We start from the raw sequence: 21,357 nt of genomic DNA, 5'->3' as shown, positions 1-21,357 counted from the left end.
ATGTCTATATATTATTGAATAATCAAACTTTTTATTAAGTTATTATTTAGTAGAATATCATGCAGTATCAACAACACCTTTTAAACATCTGGGGAAAAGATTTCATTCTTTTTTCTTTCTTTTTTTGCATAATTTCTGAGTAAGTATTCAACCACACTTCGAATCTTACTGTTTCTAGCTCTATTTTTGTTTCAAAGCCGTATTTTCGTAATCTAGCCTCCAGATATCTCTAAATATGTTACATTAAGTTCAAATCTGGAGATTGAAAGGATATTTTTTTAACTTTAGGACAATTTTTGAGGCACTAGAAGCAAACGTTGAAAACCGTGTGCTTCTTATCGTTATCTTGATAAAAAAATAAAGTTGTTCCCAATTACCAAATTTTTGGCTAAGAGTTTAAAATTGATTTTTAAAAATATTTAAATGAACAGCATGATTCATTATTTCATCAAAAAATTCCAAACTACCAAGTTTTGATGCTGATATGCACCCTCACACAAGAACACCTTCACCGTCCTGATTAACAGGTCCAACTAAGTTCTTAAGATTAAGTTCGTAATATTTTCTTCTATTCACAATTATACAACAATTTAACCAAAAATGTTGAATTTTTCTTCATCTGTAAGTAAGATGTTAATGCTGAAACGTTTCGTGCTTATTTATCATTGATTTTGCGACGAAAAGCGTAAGCTTTCTGTTTTTCGCACGGTCAAGAAAGTTTATGCGGGAAGAGATCCCATTTAATCCAGCTAATCAGAGAACTTGGCGAACAATTTAAGGCGAAAATTAAATGCAAAAATATTCATTTAACTCTGCAGAAATTTTTACAGCACTCAAATGTGTATTTTTCATAATTTTTTTGACTGTAAATCTCCGATCACGCATTGTCAACTTCGCCCGGTTGACATTTTCTTAACTTGTTTTCAGTCCAATTCTTATATTTAAAGCATTTTATCAAGCACTTTACTATAAAATGGAATAAATTAACTAATTTAGAGACATTTCAAACCAATTTACCGGTACTGCGAGGAAAGAATTCAAATTTCGAATAGTGTTTGTGGTTTTTTACGAATACTAGCCATTTTAAAGTAATAAACACAATATTAGGGAATAGATTAACAAAAAATTTAAGCCAAATGACTTTTAAGGGTCCACACAATGTAAAAATAATTTAAAAAAAACGAAGTATGATAATTTTAATCATGAATTTATTTGAAAATATTTGAGTGTACAATGACTTTTGTGGCGTATTATTTCTCTGTCTCTTCGTTTTTTGACCCATTTCAAAAGAAAGTCTAACAATATTTTGAAAAAACTGCAGGGTTTTATTTAGAATGACAGGAATGATGTGAAAAAATATTGGACTTCATATTCGAATTCAGTTTCGCGTTATTTTGGTTTTACTAAAAAATTTCAAAAGTGTATGAACACTTTTGGGAGCCACTATATATTATTATGCACTTTCATCTTCGGCTATATTAATTTTCTGTCTGAAATAGATTTCATTTGCTACTACATAGTAGGCTTGCCAGACGTCCCGGTTTTCAGGGAAAATCCTGGAAAAAGATAAATTTGACTCGATAACCAAAAAAGTGTAAAAAATATTAACTGTCTACGATTATTTTGGATAATTACTTTGCCATTTGAAACATAGACTTATAAAATTAATATCGAATCATCTTGTGAGGATTTTTACAACATTAAAACCAAAAAAGACTTTTCAAAAGAAGTCCTAGCGAATGAAAAATTCATTTAAATATTGTTCAAGTTTTTATTCCTCATTCAAAGAATTCCTTCTTACTAAAGTAACTAATGAATATTAACATGTAAAAAATAAAATGTTTAAATTTATCTGCTTGTGTCATTTATTATTACCCCGGTTTAGGCTCATAATTAGTATTTATTCATAGCATTGAGAATGAACTTCCCTCTAAAATACGCTAAGAACCAGCCAAGGGTGTGCCTCCCTTAAGGGGTGTTTGTGATCCGAAATTTCTAAATATTTTGGGCTGACAAAACATTTTAAAGCTGAACAATTAATACAAAAGAAAAGAAAACCTTTAAAATGTTTCTTTTCAATAATTTCTGTTTGCATGTTGCAAAAATTTTTTACGGAGAGGGGGGTGGTCGAGTTCCTTATAGTTTCTAAAAAATTTCGCACTGTCTTCAGAAAATTTTACTTGAGTCCACTCTCACCCCCATGTTTCCTTTTGAATACTCGCGGGGGGGGGGGGGGTATTCCGGTGTCCCGGTTGGACATTTCAGAAATCTGGCAAGCCTACTACATAGTTAAAATATTATCAGATAGGTGGCACTAAAAGCAGAGTAAATATTTCGCCATTTCACTTTGCCCCACATTCCCCTACATTTGAAAAGTCGCTTTTAAATTTGTGGTATCTAGTAATATATTTTGCTCTTTAACTCCAGCTTGAATTTAGTTGAGTTTAGGACTTTTCGCTAAAATAGTAATCCTTATACCTGCTGTTCTAATTCCTTGAGAAAATTAGAACAATCTTTATTTTATGCAGAAAAAAACATATGTTAAATGGTGTGAGAAATCTTTCATCCCTTTTATAGACAATTTATGTAACATTTTAGCTTAAAACATTAATTACAAAAAACCTTAATTCAAATTTAAAAAAAAAGCACTAGGTACAAACCCCTGCTGAGGAGCTCGAAGTAATTTTGTGCAAAATTACAAGACTTTAGGTGTTACGTGGTCTCCTGGATGCAGGCCCACCACAGACACAATTTTTTTTATGTTACTTTTTTTTAATATACAGAGATTCTGCGAATATTAAATAAGTGTCTTGGCCAATGTATTTGAAACACAGGACTTTTACAAAGTCTAAGGTTTTAATTTTGTCTATAAAATATTTATTTATATTTGTGCTAGCAAATTAGCAAATTGCTGTTTCTAACTGAATATTATTTTGTTCTTCATACATATTGCCATTTTACTTTTATTTGTAAAGAAGCTCGATTTTGAATCATCAAAGTGGGGTGTTTTGAGTTCTTTCAGTTAAAACAGAAAACGAATGAAAGAAGCGATTGTTTCTCACAATTATTACTGACCCAGGCAACGCCAGATATTTTTGCTAGTTCTTGTATAAATCAACATTTTTAAGCATTTCATTTTCGAAAAAATCAGTTGGTGACGTATGAACATTCACTGCAATCCAAGAATTTGTCTTTTCCTGATGGGTTGAAAGTTCTACTATTTCTTCAACTTTCTTGTGCAAAATAATGAACTGAACTGCTACCACACCTGAAGTTGGAGCAAGGCTAACCTGATGTAATGATGTAGTCAAGCTTTCTGTTGCCTTCATGATGCTGCCAAATTAGCTTTGCCCCAATTATAGTTCAGACTTTCCTTTTTTAATTGTAATATTAGTTTTATTTATGTGATAAGTATATGTTACAATGTCTAGCAATAAATAGATGTTTTGCTGCAACTCTATGGATATCTTAAAAAGTGATATATTTAAAATTTCTTTGCTCTCTCTCCTTAGACCCAAACCTGGAATGGGATATGGCGCTACGTCGTCTACTCTTTTTGGCCATCCCTTCTTTGTGCCCGTCCCTGTCGAAAGTTGCTCCTTTGATCAACTTTACCACATACTCTCGCATTTTATGAAGTGAGTCTGCATTTTTTCTAGCTCATGCTTTAAAAATTGATAATCACTGAACATCTTAAATGAGTAAACAAGTATAACTAAAATTAGAAATTAAAAAAAACTCAGACTGAATAGCAAATGTAGAATTAAGAGGGAAAATTGAAAATCCTTTTAAAAGCCTCATAGTATTAAAATCAATTACAGGTATTTTATTTGATAGCAAATACAAACTGGCAACAGATAAAAGTTTTAAATCACTGCTTTTAATGTCCTTGTCGGCGAACAATGAATTCAAAGGTTTATAATTTTAGAGGTTTTTAATTAATATCTTCCTAAATTAATGTTATCTGAAGGTGCAACCTAGCTAAGAACACTCGATCAAGTCTCCTTTCGAACAATTTTTTTTTAAATCAGTTCATACCTTTAGGCGCTAGAGTGCCACAGACAGATACACAAGATACACAGACACCTCAACCTTTTAACCCCCTTCCTTTGTGCGTCGGAGGTTAAAAATAGTTATACATCAAGGATATGTGTATTGATAACAAAACCTTCTGTACTCAGAGTTGTTTTTAATCCCCAACATACAAAGGAAGGGCGTTATAAGTTTGACGTGTCTGTGTGTGTGTGTGTATCTGTCTGTGGCTCTCTAGCGCCTAAACGGATGAACCAATTTTGAAAAAAAAATTTTGTTCGAAAGAAGAGTTGATCATGTTGATCAAGAGTGTTCTTAGCTAGGTTGCGTTTTCGGATGACCCTAATTAACGAAGATATTAATTAAAAACCTCTGAAAGGTTTTTCACAATTTTTGTAGTGAAAATATATTTAAATTTTTTTTAATTTGGTACCAAAATAAAGAGCTTTTTTCTGCGTCTGATAGAATGTATTTGGAATACGTATTCCATGATTCGAATTATAACGCTTTTTAAAGCAGATTTTAAATGCAGCTAAACTCAGCTTTTTTTCAGCGATTAGTTAACAATTAGTAGTAATTCATTTTTGGCCGGCAAGGAAATTAAAAGCAATGATTTTAAATTTTCATCTGTTGCCAGTTTCTAATTGTTAACAAATAAAATACTTGTAATTGATATTAATAGTATAAGGCTTTTGAAAGGATTTTCAACTTTCCTTCTTGATTCTACAGTTGCGACCCAGTCGGGGGGGGGGGGGGGTAAATTAATTTTAGTTGCTTGTGTAAGACCAGGAATTAAGTGTTGACAATAAGATACAGTCAAACAAGTTTGTCTCGTAGATACAATAAGTAACTAAAATTAAAAATTAAAAAAAAAAAACCGATGGGGTCGCAAATGTAGAATCTAAAGGGAAAAATTGAAAATCCTTTTAAAAGCAAACTACTATCAAAAATCAATGACAATTATTTTATTTATTAACAAATAGAAACTGGCAACAGATAAAATTTTAAATCATTAATTTTAATTTCCTTGTCGGCCAACAATGAATTTGGTTACCAAACGCTTGAATGAAGGCTTAGCCGTATTTAAAATCTGCTGTAAAAAGCGTTATATTTCAAATTCTATATAACATGGAAGTTCCAACCACATTATATCAGGCCCTGGAAAAAATATTCTTTATTTTGGTACTAAATTTTATAATTTTTAAATTAATTTTGCAAAAATCGCTAAAATTTTTTTAGAGGCTTTTAATTAATGTCATCCAAAGACGCAATTTAGCTAAGAACATTGTCAATCAACTCTCCTTTTGAACAAAAAATTAATTTCTCCAAAATTGGTTCACTCGTTTAGATGCTAGAGTGCCACAGACAGATACACACACACACAGAGACACGTCAAACTTATAACCCTCTTCGTTTGTGTGTCGGGGGTTAAAAATAGTTCTTTGTTTTTCTTCAAATGAAGATTTTCCTTCTTTACATTCTAGTAAAATCAAGGAGCTATATTACGAAGAAGAAAAACAACCTCCCACTCTTCAGCAGTGAATCTCGTGGTCTGTTTTTCATACTAGTATAGTGCCTAGAAAGAGTAGTGTGCCGACTATCACTTTTTTCCCCGCCATTCGTGAAGACAAATTTTATGAAAACCGCTAGAGAGCAGTGCGGTCAGAGTGCACTTTCAATTTTGCGGTGTTTACATTGGTAGACGGGGGATTTTGTTACAGTTTAGTTCCCCGTTTCTCTCTTTTTTAACCTTTATTTCGTGAATATTTCATGAGGCAGCGTTTAAAGCTTTTAATGGAGGCATCAAAGTTGAACATTAGAAGAAGTAAAGCTTCATCTTGTTTCGTACCAGGGTGCAAAAGTGGGTACAAAACATGCAAGGAAAACGTTTCGCTTTTTAAAGCTCCAGGAGATGAAGAAAAACTAAAGAACTCATTAATTCCTAGGTTAGATAAAGTTTTTGATAAATATTGCTCAATTTATGCTCTGCATTTCGAAAAACATTTTATTGAAATGCATTTTAAGCATATTATAAATGGTGAGGAAGTTTTGATTCCTCAGGGAAGACCTTTTTTGAAAGATCAGGCAATTCCGACAATTTCCCCAAATCTGCCAACATACTTTACAAAAAAATTACCAAAGAAAAGGTCCATCAGAAATTATGCAGTTAAGAAAAATGTTCCCTGTTTTAAAAAAATAAAACTTGATCTTTCTGCAGATGAAACTGAAATAACCACGTATGAATCTATTATAAATGAAATTGTTCATATTAATTTGCTTAACAAATATTGGGTTTGTATGAAATTTAAAAAATCTCCGAATATTGTAGTTTTTGTGTATAATGAAAATTATGTGGAAAATAATATTGACAATAAAAAGATCATTATTGAAGTAGAAGAAAATTTAGATAACAATGCTACTATTTTAGTCTAAGGTGTAAAAGTAGATTATCCTCTTCTTGAATCAATATCGGGTGTCAGAAAACTTTTTATTGACATTGAAGCTAGAATCGTGTGCAATGGGATGGGTATATCAGAGTCAATTTAAATTTGTGTTGTCTGTAATGAAACCAACTGAATGTTTTGTTGATGGTTCATCTTTAAGGGGGGGACTCTAAATATCAAGGTTTTGTAGTGAGTGAAAAATTAAGTTGTAATTTTTGTAAAAAGAAACGTAAATATTTGTTGACAAAGAAAGCTCTGAAAAACAAAAGAAAAATAGCAAATTTACAAAGAAGTATGGTTGCGAAAAAAATTAAAAACATGCATCAAGCAATGCTATGCCTGTTAACTGTTAGCGACCGACCATAAGACTTTTGGACAAACGGAATTAACGAGCACGTAAGGTATATTTTAAAAAACATTTTTTTTTTCTTGAATTTCAGCCTTTTAAAATCATGTACGAAATTTGTAATTATTATCGTTATCGTCCCTCGTTATCGAGATAAAAGGTATTTAAGTCTCCCGAAATTTTAAGAAAAGTGGCAAATTTAAACACTTGGCGAGGGATTAAAGGCACCAATTCCTCACAGACTATTTCCTCGTCTTCATGTGGCAGGACATCCATATCTACAGAGCGTGAGAAAGATATCTGTCCCCAATGAAACTCGCTAAATTTGGAACAACGAGACACGCTTTTCTTAAAATTCCCATAGGCTTTAAAATCTCGTATATCGACAAGGGGAAAATATTTTTTGAGTCCAAAAACATGTATCACAATGTTCTTTTGATCGCTACTTATTTAGATTTTTTAATTGTAACACTGTCATGTTGTTTCCTGATTAAGGGTAGGGAGATTCAGAAGCTGCGCATAAGAACATGAAGCGCTTAAAAGAACATTTTAAAGCTATCATAAGCAATGTTAGACAAAGGAGAGGGACGAGGTGGTTCCCCATTTGTTTTTAGTTTTTAAGGATACATTTCTGTTGCTATTTTACGTATGAGATAAAAGATAAAAATACATAAATACTTTTATTTTTTTGACAGTGATAACGTTAGATTCAAAACTACTTCTATTTCGATATTTATCAACAACAAAACCGTTGACAGGTTCTAAAGAACATTATAAAAATAAGCAAACTAGCAGTTTGACGTTGATTAGTATTACCGAAAATTCAACAAATAATCAAGCCAGCTGTTTGCCAATTGCAGTTATTTGCAAATTAGTATGTAGTTATATATGTGATCGGAGCAAGTGGTCCTATTATTTTTTTAATGTAAGGAAAGTCCTTGAAAATTTAAAAAAAAACAGGTCAGAGTCGTATTCAGTAAATTACCGCCCATTAGCCAAGGCTAAAGCAGAAATACATGGAATACACCGCCAGCTCAGTCATTTCCAGCCGAGGACTGCAGTTTCGTGCTTATTAGCACTCATCAGCCCGGCATATTTCTGCTTTAGCCTTGGCTAATGGGCGGTAATTTACTGAATATACCTTGCCTCGCGTTCAATCTTCGAGTTGAACCGAACCATTGCTTCGGTCACTCGTCTGGTCTGCTAATCCTGTATTAGCTACCAGTTTGTTTCGCACTCTTGGCTTCCTTAAGAGGTTTTCCATCTCCAGCTCAGTCACTTTCCTATGCCGGGCTGATGAGTGCTAATAAGCACGAAACTGCAGTCCTCGGCTGGAAATGACTGAGCTGGCGGTGTATTCCATGTAGGTCAGAGTCGGTACGTTTTCAAGCGACTCCGACTCTTCGACTCAGACAGAGAAGCCCTGATAATTTTAATTAGCTTCAAGAATTTAGAAGCAGTTTTATTTTGGAACTAGCGGTACCCGCACGGTTTTGCCCGTAGTAGAAAATTAAAAGGTCATTTGATGAGCCTGTATATTTACAAATAATGGATGATGAATTTCTCACCAATTGGCTATGTTCATTTGCTCTTCCCATGTTAGAGTTCCACGTCATGATAATTTCGTAATTTACTCGACCATCTTATGATAATTTTGCTCCGGAAAATGTTCTTAAAATTTAAATAGAAAAAGAACAAAATCGAATTTTCCAAAAATCGCTTCGAGGTGCACACTTTCATGCTACAAACTAATTTCAAACTTGTTCAATTTAAGACCTGTATCTTTTTTAGAAACCAAATACACAAAGCAATATATATAACATCAGGGGCGGCATTTCAGCATTTCATTTGGGGGGTCGAGATTCTTAAATATGTACTACCACAGTGCGGTACCAAGCACACATTAGCTAACAGGAAGTGGTCATAAAATCGGTTTAATATGAATAAAAACTAGTGTTTAGAAATAATTAAATTTTGATTCACTTTCTAATAAGTTATACAAAAGATCTCGATACTAAAGTTTTTATACCTTTTGGAAAAGTTTTAATGCATGATTTTTGGAATTCGGAAGAGCAGGGAATCGTGTTACTAATCTATCAGTGCCCAGTGTCGTGCTGTTTTGCCAGTACAGCTAAATATAAAAGATGGTGGAAAAGCTCATGCCCTTTAGCATGTATGACTTCGTTTGAATATTTTGCCCATTGTGCTTCGAAAATAATTCTCTAACCTCCTGAGACATAAAAAATATTTCTCTACTAGCTGAGATAATTGAAGTAACAAAGAGATGTATGAAAACACTTTTTATATCTTGCTCTTCAAAATCACCCAGGGCAACTTCAAAAATTGTGAGTTGCTTAATTTTTCATCAGTGAATAATCTAGTCTCGTCGGCGCTCTCAGCTTCAATGAGATGTCATCTGCCTCCAGCTCTGTTATTCACTATTCAAGACTGATGAGTCCATAACAAGGATGAAACTGCAGTCTCTGGATGTGATAAATAGTCTGTCGCTATATTGCTTGTAATTTTTCATGCCTCGTGCTAAAAATTTTACTCATAACTGAAACATTTTATTTTTCGTTTCAAAAATCCAATCCAGATAATACAGAGCCAACCATACAGAAAAATAATTATCATTAAATCTTGTGTTAATTTCATTCAAAACTGAATCTATTACTTCATACAAAATTTAAAAAATCAATATTTGACTTCACATCATCATGTGGATTTTTGTCTTTTTTTTTTTTTTTTTAAGTTCCACGCTTGATTGAAAAACACATCTATGTAAAATCTATTTTCTGTTTCAATTGTAAATTGAACTATGGTAGTGTGGTGCACAGTTCAGTTGTAGATTGAACTGTGGCTTGAACAGTTCGAAAATTAAGGGTAACGGATTGAAGATGTTTTTATAGAGTAAAGTATTTTTCAAAAGTTTTCCTCAGTACAAAAGAAATTGAATAAAAATTCAAACGAAGTCGCTAAAAGGCATGAGCTTTTTCATCATTGAAAGAATCGTTTTGTAATAATTCTTCCAGTCGTCAAATCACTGCTTTGAAGTTATAGAGAAATATTTTTATGGTTTTAACTCTTGAAGACCATTTTGTGTCACTCCGAGCTTGCATAATTATACACATAACAGGTATTTGTTGATATGTTTTTTTTTTTTAAATTCAATAATCACATGCATTTTTAAGAAGTTTTTTTGAAAGCATATAATGCATTGAGCAGCTGAAACGTGTTTCTAGCAGAAGAAAGCGGTGGACACTCATTAAATAAATATACATTAAAAAATGAGCGTAAAGTGAATGTAAAATATCAAGAAATTTTCTTGTGAAAACCATGCAGCCACACCACTTTGCACGAGCCTCTCATATTGGACATACCATCGTTACACTGGGCACACAAGTATGAAATATTTAGCCTATATGAGAAAATGTCTTCTTTAGTTAATAAAATTAACCATGGTTCTTATCAGTTTTCTATGTTCTGAAAAGGCCAGAAAATACTTCAAGAATTCCTAAGTCATTATCCAAATAACGAACAACACTTTTTATAGTCTGGGAATGTGTCGAGTTTCATCAAATAGTTGCTGAGAACCAGCGAGATTTCTTTTAATGAACATTGATTTCCGACCTTCATAAATTGAATTCACCCATTTTCTATCATTCAACGCAAAAAATGTGGGGGTGCGACCGCCTCCTCTTGACCCCCCTATTTGCCGCCCCTGTATAACATGTATAGTACTTGAATGGAATATTCAATTGGCTAAGAAATTTTATTTTTAATTCCATCCCCTTTTGGTTTACAGGGGCCTAAAAATATCATTTTTCTCAATTTTCTGATATTTGAGGGGCTGTAATTTATAAAGGGTAAACAAACACACAATTACAGCTATATTTTAAAGCACAAATCAATATTAGGGAGCCATGTTTCTTTCGATGGAACTTTAAGTGATTACTTGATGAATGCACAAATAGTGTAGATATTGCCATTGTTACACAACATCAATTTTCATGTTTGTTGTCTAATTTGTGAAACTTCTTCATCTACTATCTTTTTGAAAATGTACTACAGAATGCCACAAGTAGCAATTTTGTTTTAATTTTTAACAAGCATGTATATCTATAATACTCATTGAGCTGTAATGTAAAGAGGGGGCAGAACTAGGTAGTCCATTTTCTGCAACAGCATGGCAAAACAAGCACTCTCAGACCCCGAAGTGATTTTTTGAGGGGAAAAAGTAGGAAATAAGGAATCAAAAATTAAAAAAGTAGGAAAAAATCACTTAAAAAAGTAGGAAAAAATAGGAAGAGATAGGATTACACACACAGACCCTGAAGTGATTTTTTGGGGAAAAAAAGTAGGAAATATGGAATCAAAAATTAAAAAAGTAGGAAAAGTAAGAAAAAAAATCACTTACCAAAGTAGAAAAAATTAGGAAGAGATAGGACTGAACACACGTCAAGAAGAAACAAATTTAGTGTATACTTTATTTCTAATCTTCTTTACTAATAATAAAGCTCAAAGTTTCTCTGTCTGGAGGATGTCTGGATCTCTGTGACGCGCATAGCGCCTAGACCGTTCGGCCGATTTTCATGAAATTTGGCACAAAGTTAGTTTGCAGCATGGGGGTGTGCACCTCGAAGCAATGTATCGAAAATTTGATTTTGTTCCTTTTCTATTTCAATTTTAAGAACATTTTCCAAAGCAAAGTTATCATAAGATGGATGAGTAAATTACGAAATTATCATGACGTGGAAAGGGAGAGCGAATGAACATAGACAATTGGCGAGAAATTCGTCATCCATTATTTGTAAATATACAGGCGAACCGAATGACCTTTTAATTTTCAACTAAGGGCAAAGCCGTGCGGGTACCACTAGTGTAAAATAAACCAACAGTATTTTTGATTTAAAACTGTCCCAAAAATAAACTAATAGTACTTTGGAAGTATTAAAGGTACTTAATGAACGACCAAGTCGTAAAAACAAAACGAAAGAAACAAGCTGACAATTTTCAGTATAAAAAGGGTCATTCCATACAGATTCAACGGATGAGTGCGCTTGACCATTTTTAATTTTTTTGAAACTCATATCCCAAAAAAGATGCATATGAATGATCAGGCCGAGGACTGCTGATGGCCTTTGAAAAAAGTGAGAAAGGTGACAAATTTGAAAACAAAGGTGACTAAAAGGTGACAAAAAAGTAACTAAAAGGTGACCAAAAGCAATTCGTTAAGAACTCAAAAAACAGAAAAGGAAAAACCCTTTTTACTGACTTTTACCAAAATAGCCTATGTGCTTTTTGTAAAGATTTCTACAGTTTCACTTTCAATAGATGTTTTAATTGTTTTCCATTTTCTTAGTTTTTTCTTCACAATCCTTTCTTTTTTGCTCTTCTTTTTGCTTCTGTTTTGATTTCAAATCCTTTTTTTTTACACTTCTCCATGTATGTTGTGTAATTTGCTGTGCACATTTAATCATTTCTGCACCAATTGGTAAAGAAAGCAAATGAGGATATTCTTTTACAGCGTCTTTAACTATAAGTATGCTGCTTAAAAATCTGTCAGTCCTTGCTGTCTTATTTTCACCAAAAAGATGCTTTGAAATGGAAAATAGTCTTTCAATGTCAGCATTACCATGTGATAATGCAAGTGAAGCTTTTATCACCTTAGAAACATTAGGAAACTTTAGATCATTGGAAGTTGAGTCCTTTTTTGAAATGAGCAGCTGCCAGTAGATATCAATGGTTTTGTTTTCGGATGCTTCATCATCTTTTTTCAGCTGCAAAAGTTTCTATTCATCTTGCAACCTATCGAATGGAACATTAAGAGGCATGATTTTGGCAACCTTTATCAAACCCTTACAGCTTCTAGATTTACTTCTCTCTTTTGGATCCAAAAATTTAAAACTTTTCAGAAACCCATTTGATATGCAACTTCTTTCTATTACATACTTGCATGCAGTCACACAATGCTTTTTAACAGCTCTTAAAAACATAACCTTTTCATTTTCTTTCAGTTTTGACAGTTCATCTCTCACCTTCCCCACTAACAACGAGATCTTCAAAGGTAGTCTGTTACCAATTGCAAACAGTTCATCCGTGTCTACGTTTGAAAAAAACTTTCTTTATAGCAGAGGCTTTTATAACCCGAGCCATAAAAGTCTGAACAATGGTCTCTATTTCTTGGTACAATTTATGTATCATAGGCGCTTGGCATTGAAAGCGTTTCGTGAACTGCATAAACAAATCAGCAGATGAAATGATAAAATGCAGTTGCAGTTCAGCTTTTATAGAAGGTCTTTTAAAAACATTTGCAACAGCTTTATATGACCTGCATTGCATAGCTGAATTCTTTTTTAAAGGCACATGTTTAAAAAAATAATACTGAAGAGCATCCCACTGTTCCAGTAGTCTGTTTGCTGCAGGTCCAAGAGTAAGCCAATGGGTAGTTGTGTGTTTCAGGAACTTGCGATGAGGTGTATTTAGTTGAGCTTGCACATCTTCGAAGTCCTCCTAACGGGAAGGCCAACCATCAAAATAGCTATAAGTACTAAGTTCAGATGCTTCTTCACCTATATACTGCAATGCTTTGACATATGCATTATGCATTGTATGAATACTGCAAGTTCCAATATTTATTAGGCTTTTTTCTCATGTCTCAAGGATAATAGTGTCAAACACCTAAAAACCTTTTTATTAACATAAGAACCATCTGAGGAAAGCATGAGCCATTTATTCATGGATAATTACTCTCCGTAAGTGCTTCACATAGCTTCTCAATCGAAATTTCACCAACTGCCTTGCCCAAGAAAAAAATTTTGAGATGCCTTGTTGTGATGCAACATTGGCTTTCAGACCAATATTTTATTATTCGTTGCAGTTCTTTTTTGTCTTTGACATTGGTAGTTTCATCACAACTCAAAGTATAATAGGATAAACACGCTTCTTTTAGCATACATTCCCGAAAATAAGGAGCAAGTCCATCTGCAGAAGGGATAGAAAGACTGGTTCTGCTCATAGGGTGCAATTGCAAGCTATAAAAAAAAATTCCCTGATTTCCGGGTAGCATAGCTATTTTTCTTAAACAACAAGGTGGGGGGGGGGGGCATATTTAAGGCTATTTTTTTAATTAATTTCACTTTTAAAGCTCTCCTTCAGATACTTTTCAAAGATTTAATTATTTAAAAAAAAAATTCCTGAGACACATTTCAAGAAAGGTGAGAAAGGTGACAAAAGTTGCAAAAGGTGACTAAAAGTAACCAAATTTTCAAAATGTGACTAAAGGTGAGAAAGGTGACCGACTCCTCGGCCTGAGTTTAAAACCACTTTTATTTTTTCTCTAACCTTAACCCTTGATTTTTTAGTGGTCATCAAAAGTGATTTTCGCAGTCAAAAATGGGACTTTTAGACCTTTGCATTTTAGCCAAAATCTATTTGAATTACATTTATGACAGTTAATTTTATGCTTTGATGTTAAAGTGCATAAGATGATAGTCTTACATGCTGAGTTACGTGACTGTAACTTAATAATTAAAATAAAGGCAACAGGTTAAAGTTCAAGGTCAAATGTAAAATTTTTACTCATTTCAAAGGGAATAACTCGCGCAGGGGACGGAAACACAAAATGAAATACGGCAAAAACTAATCACTGGAACCATGCTAATAAGCTTTATGGTATAATAAAACTATATATGGTTACTTTTAACTAAATTCTGATTTTTTTTTTATTTTTTATTTTTTTGGTGGAGAAAAGGTGTGGAGTTAAGTTAAATCATTCGCGTCTTTTTTTCAATTAAATAAAAATAAAAACTAGCTTTTTTTGGGGTAAAATTTTAATTTTTTTGTATGTGTGTAATTCTCACTGTAATAGAGATTCTTTCTTCATGGATAATGTTTGTAAGTTAAGTTAGATTCTTTATCCTTTTTTTATATTATATTTTCTTGCGGGAAGAGGCAAATTTTATTTTGTTTGAATAATAATGGGAGCTTTGTGTGGCATTTGTCGTTTTTATAAGTTACCTATTTTAAATCACTATATGTGGATTGATTAAGGAAAATGATTCTTTGGAGAACATGATTTTTATTTTGTTCTAGTTGTGATATGTGGTAAGGTCATAGTGCTGTCCATCAGGAATGCCAATTTTCTGCTGCTCTGTGGAGATCCGCTTTTTCTTACCTTTCTTTTTTTATCCCTGCATCAGCCGACATGTTAGATAGTTCAAGGCTTATATTGCAACAAAAAGGAAAACGAAGTAGATTGAAAAAATTTGTTTGTTTAATCAAGAATACGAATATTTCAAGAAGAAAGTAGATTTTGTGTAATAGTGAAATATTTTAATTTTAGGACTGAAAATGTTTCATAAAATTAATCATAATTAATTAGACTTTTCTGATCATAATAATAAAAATAGCATTGTTGATTAACATTTAAATGAAATTTTAACTGTTTATTGATATTCGTGAGAAAACACATTGCGTTTTAAATTCTATGTATTTTTCTGACCTCATTTTCTCCGGCATGCCGGAAAAGACCAAACATGGATTATTGAAAATCTAGTGAACCCCAAATTTTGTAGCATGCCTGCTAATGCGGGGTAATACGGAACTTTTTTTGTTCCCTATTTTTGCGGCAAATTTTTCGTTTTTCTCTTACAGTTTTAATTTTAGTTAAAACATTTTTTTTTAGATAAAAATTTAATGAAATTAGAATATTTAATTACATATTATTTAATTAGACATTTGCATAATTAGATTGAAGTTCTTAATGTAAAAAATAACTTCAGATCATAAAATCTCTCTAATCATTAGAAAAGTATTATTAGACGCCCCCCCCCCCCCCCCCCAGAAATTAGAATTTCCTTGCTTTCAGTACTTTTTTCTTCTCAAAAATGTAAAAAAGTGTCTTCTCCAGCCATTAATGAATAAGTTATAAAAAATGTCAACTTTTAATATTTCTAATTGGTACTGAAATCGGTAATCGGTTTCAATGAGGAAAATATCCTGCTAAAGCGTAAGGAAAAATATCTAAGCCTCCCCTCCCCCCTTAAAATTTTGCATATGAGTGCCTATGCTGTCAACAGATTAATGAAATTACAGAAACCCGAGAAAAAAACTACAAATTTCATGCTTTATCTTCAGTGTGCTTTACATTTGCTCCTAGAAGGAATATAAACTCTGTAATATTTTGAATAATTGCCTGAAATCATATAATATTATAAGAATATCGTAAATATTACAGGAGGTATACAAAGTTTCCCCAGACAGAAGAAGATTGGGAAATAATCGATTCTGAGGAAGTGGAAAAACAGAATGGAGGTGAGCTGCATATTTGCTGTTAGTGACATATTTTAATATTCTGGACCCGGTTTTTCCTTAAAAGGACCAAGATTTACTAGGAAACCTGTGTCCTTGGGAACCAGAGTGAATCAATGGCAACTCTTACTGCGAGTGTATATATATGTACATGTGTGTTTTGTTTTCAAAATCTGTTTTTATAGCTCAGAGTAAGAAATTAGTTTCAATGAATAGGAAAATTTCGTAATTGTGCCCTGTTTTGGGATTCAAAATTAAGAAATTTTAGTGTAATAACTCTATTAAAAAACAAACAATTTGCATTTGCACAAAATCTTAAGTTATAATTTAAACAGTAAAAAAAAGCCTTGTGATTATTTCTCATTTGCTTTCTCCAGAGATGGAATTGACGAATGGCGAAGACTATGACAGTGAGCATTCTGAGGGTGAGAAAGATGGTACCATGGAGAGCAATGAAGAAGGGGGTCGAGACAAGCGACATATCTTTAGCATTCACAGTGTCAATGCGCTAGGCAGCATGGATGTAGAGCACCTGGATGACCGAGGCAGTCTACTCAAACTGGATCGTAAGTCTCTTACCCACATGTTTTGAAACATCTGTTCTGTATGAACATAATCCAAAAGATCGTTTCAAATGCTTTTGTTTTCGAGATCACCAACACATTAAGACATGTATTGGTAACCAAGATCCATTTCATCTTTTGAGGTTGTGAGAATTATTTTTCCTTTAAAATCTTCGTTTTTCTTGGGGGGGGGGGGATGTTTCTGATCCGAAAATCTTGGGTTGCTGTTCCCGAAAATTTTGGACTGATAACACATTCTAAAACTGAAGAATTATTTTTTAAAAAAACTTTTCAAAATGGTTTACTTGACTGATTTTTGTTTGCATATTTGAAGAGTTTTTATGGGGGGGGGGGGGGGGTAGTTTCCAAAAATTTCACACTGTCTTCAGAAAATTTTACTTGAGTCCATTATCACCCCTGGTTTTTCTGCTTACTCAAATTTTAAACAAATTTTTCGCTGTGATCTGTCATTAGATTTCATCAAGAATTTACTTTCTTTCGGAAAAAAAAAAACACACACACAATGAACGAACTGCTACTACATACTTGTTTCATTGATACGAAGCTTCCTTCTGCTTTTAGAAAACTACTATTTGGCTTAAAAATTGCAACAATCATTCATAATACCAAATAAAGACTGTTGTTTTAAAACGTTCCAAAATGCATTTTTCGATTCGTAACATTGAATATAACAACAAAGGGTTATGTATTATTTTGAAGTAATTTCTTACATGGACTTGTTTGATTTCAGGCAATTTAAATTTCAGTACATTATGAATTCCATAGCTTACTTAAATAAATTGCTGAGAGGTGCCTCTTTTTTTTTTGGCAATTTCTTCCTGATATTATATTTGTGAGCTATATTCTTTAATTATATCGTTTTTAAATGCCCAATTACGATCATGAAGAATATTTCTCCAAGTAATTTTATTTCTTTTTCCTCTTTGTCAGTTGCTTTCCTATCCAATCTCTTTAAGTTTAGAAATTTTTTAAACTACATGTACTTAAGTGGATTCATTATTATTTTTCCTTTCAATTTTAGTATGAATAAAAAACCTTAACAGGGTTCGTACGCCCTTGAAAAACCTTGAAAAGTGCTTGAAAAAAAAAATTTCATTTTCAAGTGCTTGAAAACCTTGAAAAAGTTTTAAAACCTTGAAAAAGTTTCTTAGTGCTTAAATTCTCTCAAAAATCAACGAATTGTGCTTAGAAGTTTTAAAAAAGTATTTCACCAGTGCAATTTTCTGAACATGTGTTCAGTTTGCAACATCGCGAAAAATTGCTTCCGTGTTTGGGATTTCAATCCTTTTGCATCTTGTAAATATTTTGATATTTTTTACAACCGAAAGATATTTTGACATATGGTACCTTAGAGTAGTTTATTTTTTGTTTAATTTCATTAATTAACAAAGAAATTAATTTGGAAGCCATGACAACATTGAACTTACTCGGGTTACGCGGAAAATTGCTCTTGTGTTTGAAATTTCAATCTTTTTGCATCCTGCAAATATTTAAATATTTTGGCTAATCAAATGTTAGTTTCGCATATGCTACCTTAGATTAGTATATTTTTTGTTTAATTTTAATAAAAAAAATTAATTTATTTAATGGGAAACATGCCACGTCGAACGAACTCAGATTTTGCGAAAAATTGCTTCTCGTGTTTGAAATTTAACTTTTTTTGCATCTTGCAAATATTTAAATATATTCACTAATCGGATGTTATTTTCATATTTGCTACCGTAGATTAGCATATTTTATGTTTAATTTCAATAAAATATAAGTTTATTTTATGGGAAACATGACAACATTAAACTTAATTCGCGAAAATTTGCTTCCCTTGTTTGAGATTTCAATCCTTTTGCATTTTGTAAATATTTTTATATTTTTGGCAATTAGTAGTTATTTTGACACTGCTACATCAGATTATTTTATTTTTTATTTTAATAACTAAAGAGTTAAAGAATTTATTACCTTGGTCTTGTTTAATTATTTGCTTATTTATTTTTGCAATTTCGAATGATTATCTTTACCTAATTTTTGGTCATAACAGATTTTTTTCTTTAATTTAAATTTCAGCAGTTGAGCACCTAACAAATTAACTTAAAGTTTGTATTTTAAATATAAAGTTGATTTATATAATTTTATTTATAAGTACATCATTTTTTTATGTCTGCTAAAATAAATAAAGGGTATAACAGGGGGTGGTTGTGTTATGATTATTCACTTGAAATCCAGTAGTGTTCGTTTTTATGCTTTTACCTCCCTATATCTCCAATTTTCCCCCTTTTTCTCAAATGTTCAAAATTACTACTTTATTAAGGTTGTGGGTACTTGGAGCTTACTGAAAGAGGCTTTAATCAGCAAAGGGGTAGATAGCTTAAGGAGGGTCATTCATCTTCATTTGGATCTAATAAATTGACCAGTACCAGCCTAGCTAGGCCCAGTTATCAACAGGCACTGGGCATGGTATTTCTATGCAGAATATTTTGACTTAATAAACTATTTTATGAATTGTATGCATAGCAAAAGTTATTGTTGTACATATGTATATTCAAGTAATAGGGGTCTTAGTTTTAAAAATTATTCCCCCCCCCCCCTCGCCCCCATTTTGCTCTTTAAAACTTTCAGGTAATTTTTTATGAACTCACAAATCACAATTACACCTGAATATTATTGCCTTTCTAAATTTAAATTCTAATTTCAACAATAACCCATTTTTTCCCAAAATAAAACTACTTTTGTCATAATATATGTCAACTTCTTGTGAATCTTTTCAATTTCGAAATATGGCTCTATAAATCTGAACTTGCACATTTATTCTCTATTGCAAGTTAATCAATGAAAGCTGAATAGGCTCAAGTTTGCATTCAGAGTATTTATCACTGCTTTAGCTGCTTTTGTATATTTTGAGGTGTAGAGACTGGATTGTGGACTTCATAAACTTTTCTTACTTCCTAATTTTTTAATTTACTCGAGGACAGTTGAAATGCCTTATTGGCTGAACAGGTAATAAATACATACGAATAATTGATTTGCATACTTATAAATGATTTGTAATCCTAATATTTTTGGAACTTAATAGTGCAAACTGAAATAACTTTCTGGGTAGTGTTTTTGTCCTAAACGCCCTTATATTGTAATAAACCATTGTATAGATATTGGAAATAAATGTTGAAACCGGGGGGGGGGGGGGGGGGAGTGACTTCAAAAACTCCTCTCTGGCAATGCCATTGAACTTGGGTATTTTAGTTTCTTCCCATAAAAGTTAAAAGCAGTTATGAAAGGTTTTTTTAATTTGCTGATTCTAGAAAATATACAAACCTCTGACTGCTGCAAGCTTTGAAAAACCTCAAAATTAAACCTCTTGGTATCTGCTTCTCTTTATGACCAAACTTTTCAAACATTTTCAGAAAAACTTTCAACGCAGTAGAGCTTTCATCAAAGCGTCTCTCGTTGTAGAAAAAGCAATTTTGTTTTCCTATACTTTTTTGTATTCTTGCCTTATTTCCATGTGTTTGTAGTAAATGAAATCTGCATACAATATTTTTAGTACAAATTTATGATATTGACTTGAAAACAAAATTTTTTACCTTGAAAAGTACTTGAAAAGTGCTTGAATTTTTTTGTGCCTAAAGGGTATGAACCCTGCTTAAAGGATAGCCCAAATAAATGCAAGAACCTTTGGAAGCACGGATCAATATCGTCTATCTACACTACTTGAATTCAGAAACTAATTTGCTTGAAGGGAATCTCAGTTATAATTCGTTTGGATAAATTTTGAGGCATTAACATTCTGTAACTCAAATTGGATTGCAATTTTCAATGCTAAGAGTACGCTGTATACCTTATCCTCCACTGCCTCATATACATGTAACGGTTTTGACGGTTCTCATGCTGGCATCGAAATATTTTCTTCTTACACGTGTTCCAAATCCTAAGTATTCAATTTGGAGATAACCGTTAACCATTTTGCCGTGACTCTTGTGGATGCAGAGCAATCAAAGTTAGTTTTTACATATATAAGAACAAATACGTATGTAACAAAAACTGGTAGCGAAGACAAACTATTGGTTTAAAAAAATAGTATGAATACATATATGCATAAATTATAGCCTATGTCACTCAGTAAGAATGCACCTTTCATGTTTTGAAAGAATTTTTCAAATAGTTGCTGTGGTTATGGAGATTACCTCGAACATATAAACACGCAAAAATCTCTCTCTCTTTATAATATTAGTATAGATAATTAGTACAATTTACTGTCAAAATTTCACTAGTTGAATTTGAGATTCTTAAAGTCCTGTAATTTCAATACTTTGCATGGCTTTGTACCTTAATTCTGTAACTGCCCCTTAAATAGAGTGTCCCTTATTCTGAGGCAAATATATGAAGGTCTCAATTTAAAGGAACTAGGACCAGAAGAAATGTCCCTTAAAGGAAGTACTACTGTATATTTAATAAAAGTGTGAGTTCAAAAAATAGCAAATTGCTCTAACATCATTAGTAGTAGAGTGGTTTGCTCACAATATTTGTACTAGAGACAAAGTTTCTATAAAAATTTTTAATTCAGTTATCATTATTTTTTTAATTCCAACCCCTAAACTGTATTTCTAAAATACGTAGAATTTTCATTGGAGCTCTTTGTGTAATCATGAAT

At 32.3% G+C, this 21,357-nt stretch overlaps 1 protein-coding gene across 1 annotated transcript in view; it reads left to right on the top strand.

Annotated features, from left to right (window-relative positions):
• Positions 1 to 21,357, top strand: part of LOC129230103 (ubiquitin carboxyl-terminal hydrolase 4-like) — a 55,722-nt gene that overhangs the window by 23,311 nt on the left and 11,054 nt on the right. The window contains exons 15-17 of the mRNA XM_054864501.1: positions 3,513 to 3,638; positions 16,061 to 16,137; positions 16,512 to 16,700. Of these exons, the coding sequence (XP_054720476.1) occupies positions 3,513 to 3,638; positions 16,061 to 16,137; positions 16,512 to 16,700 (392 nt within the window). The remainder of the gene's footprint in view (positions 1 to 3,512; positions 3,639 to 16,060; positions 16,138 to 16,511; positions 16,701 to 21,357) is intronic.

The sequence above is a fragment of the Uloborus diversus genome, chromosome 9, assembly GCF_026930045.1.
Source record: "Uloborus diversus isolate 005 chromosome 9, Udiv.v.3.1, whole genome shotgun sequence".
Lineage (NCBI taxonomy): Eukaryota > Metazoa > Arthropoda > Arachnida > Araneae > Uloboridae > Uloborus > Uloborus diversus.
Note: the sequence above shows the minus strand (reverse complement) of the source record. Positions and strands in the feature narration are given on the sequence as shown.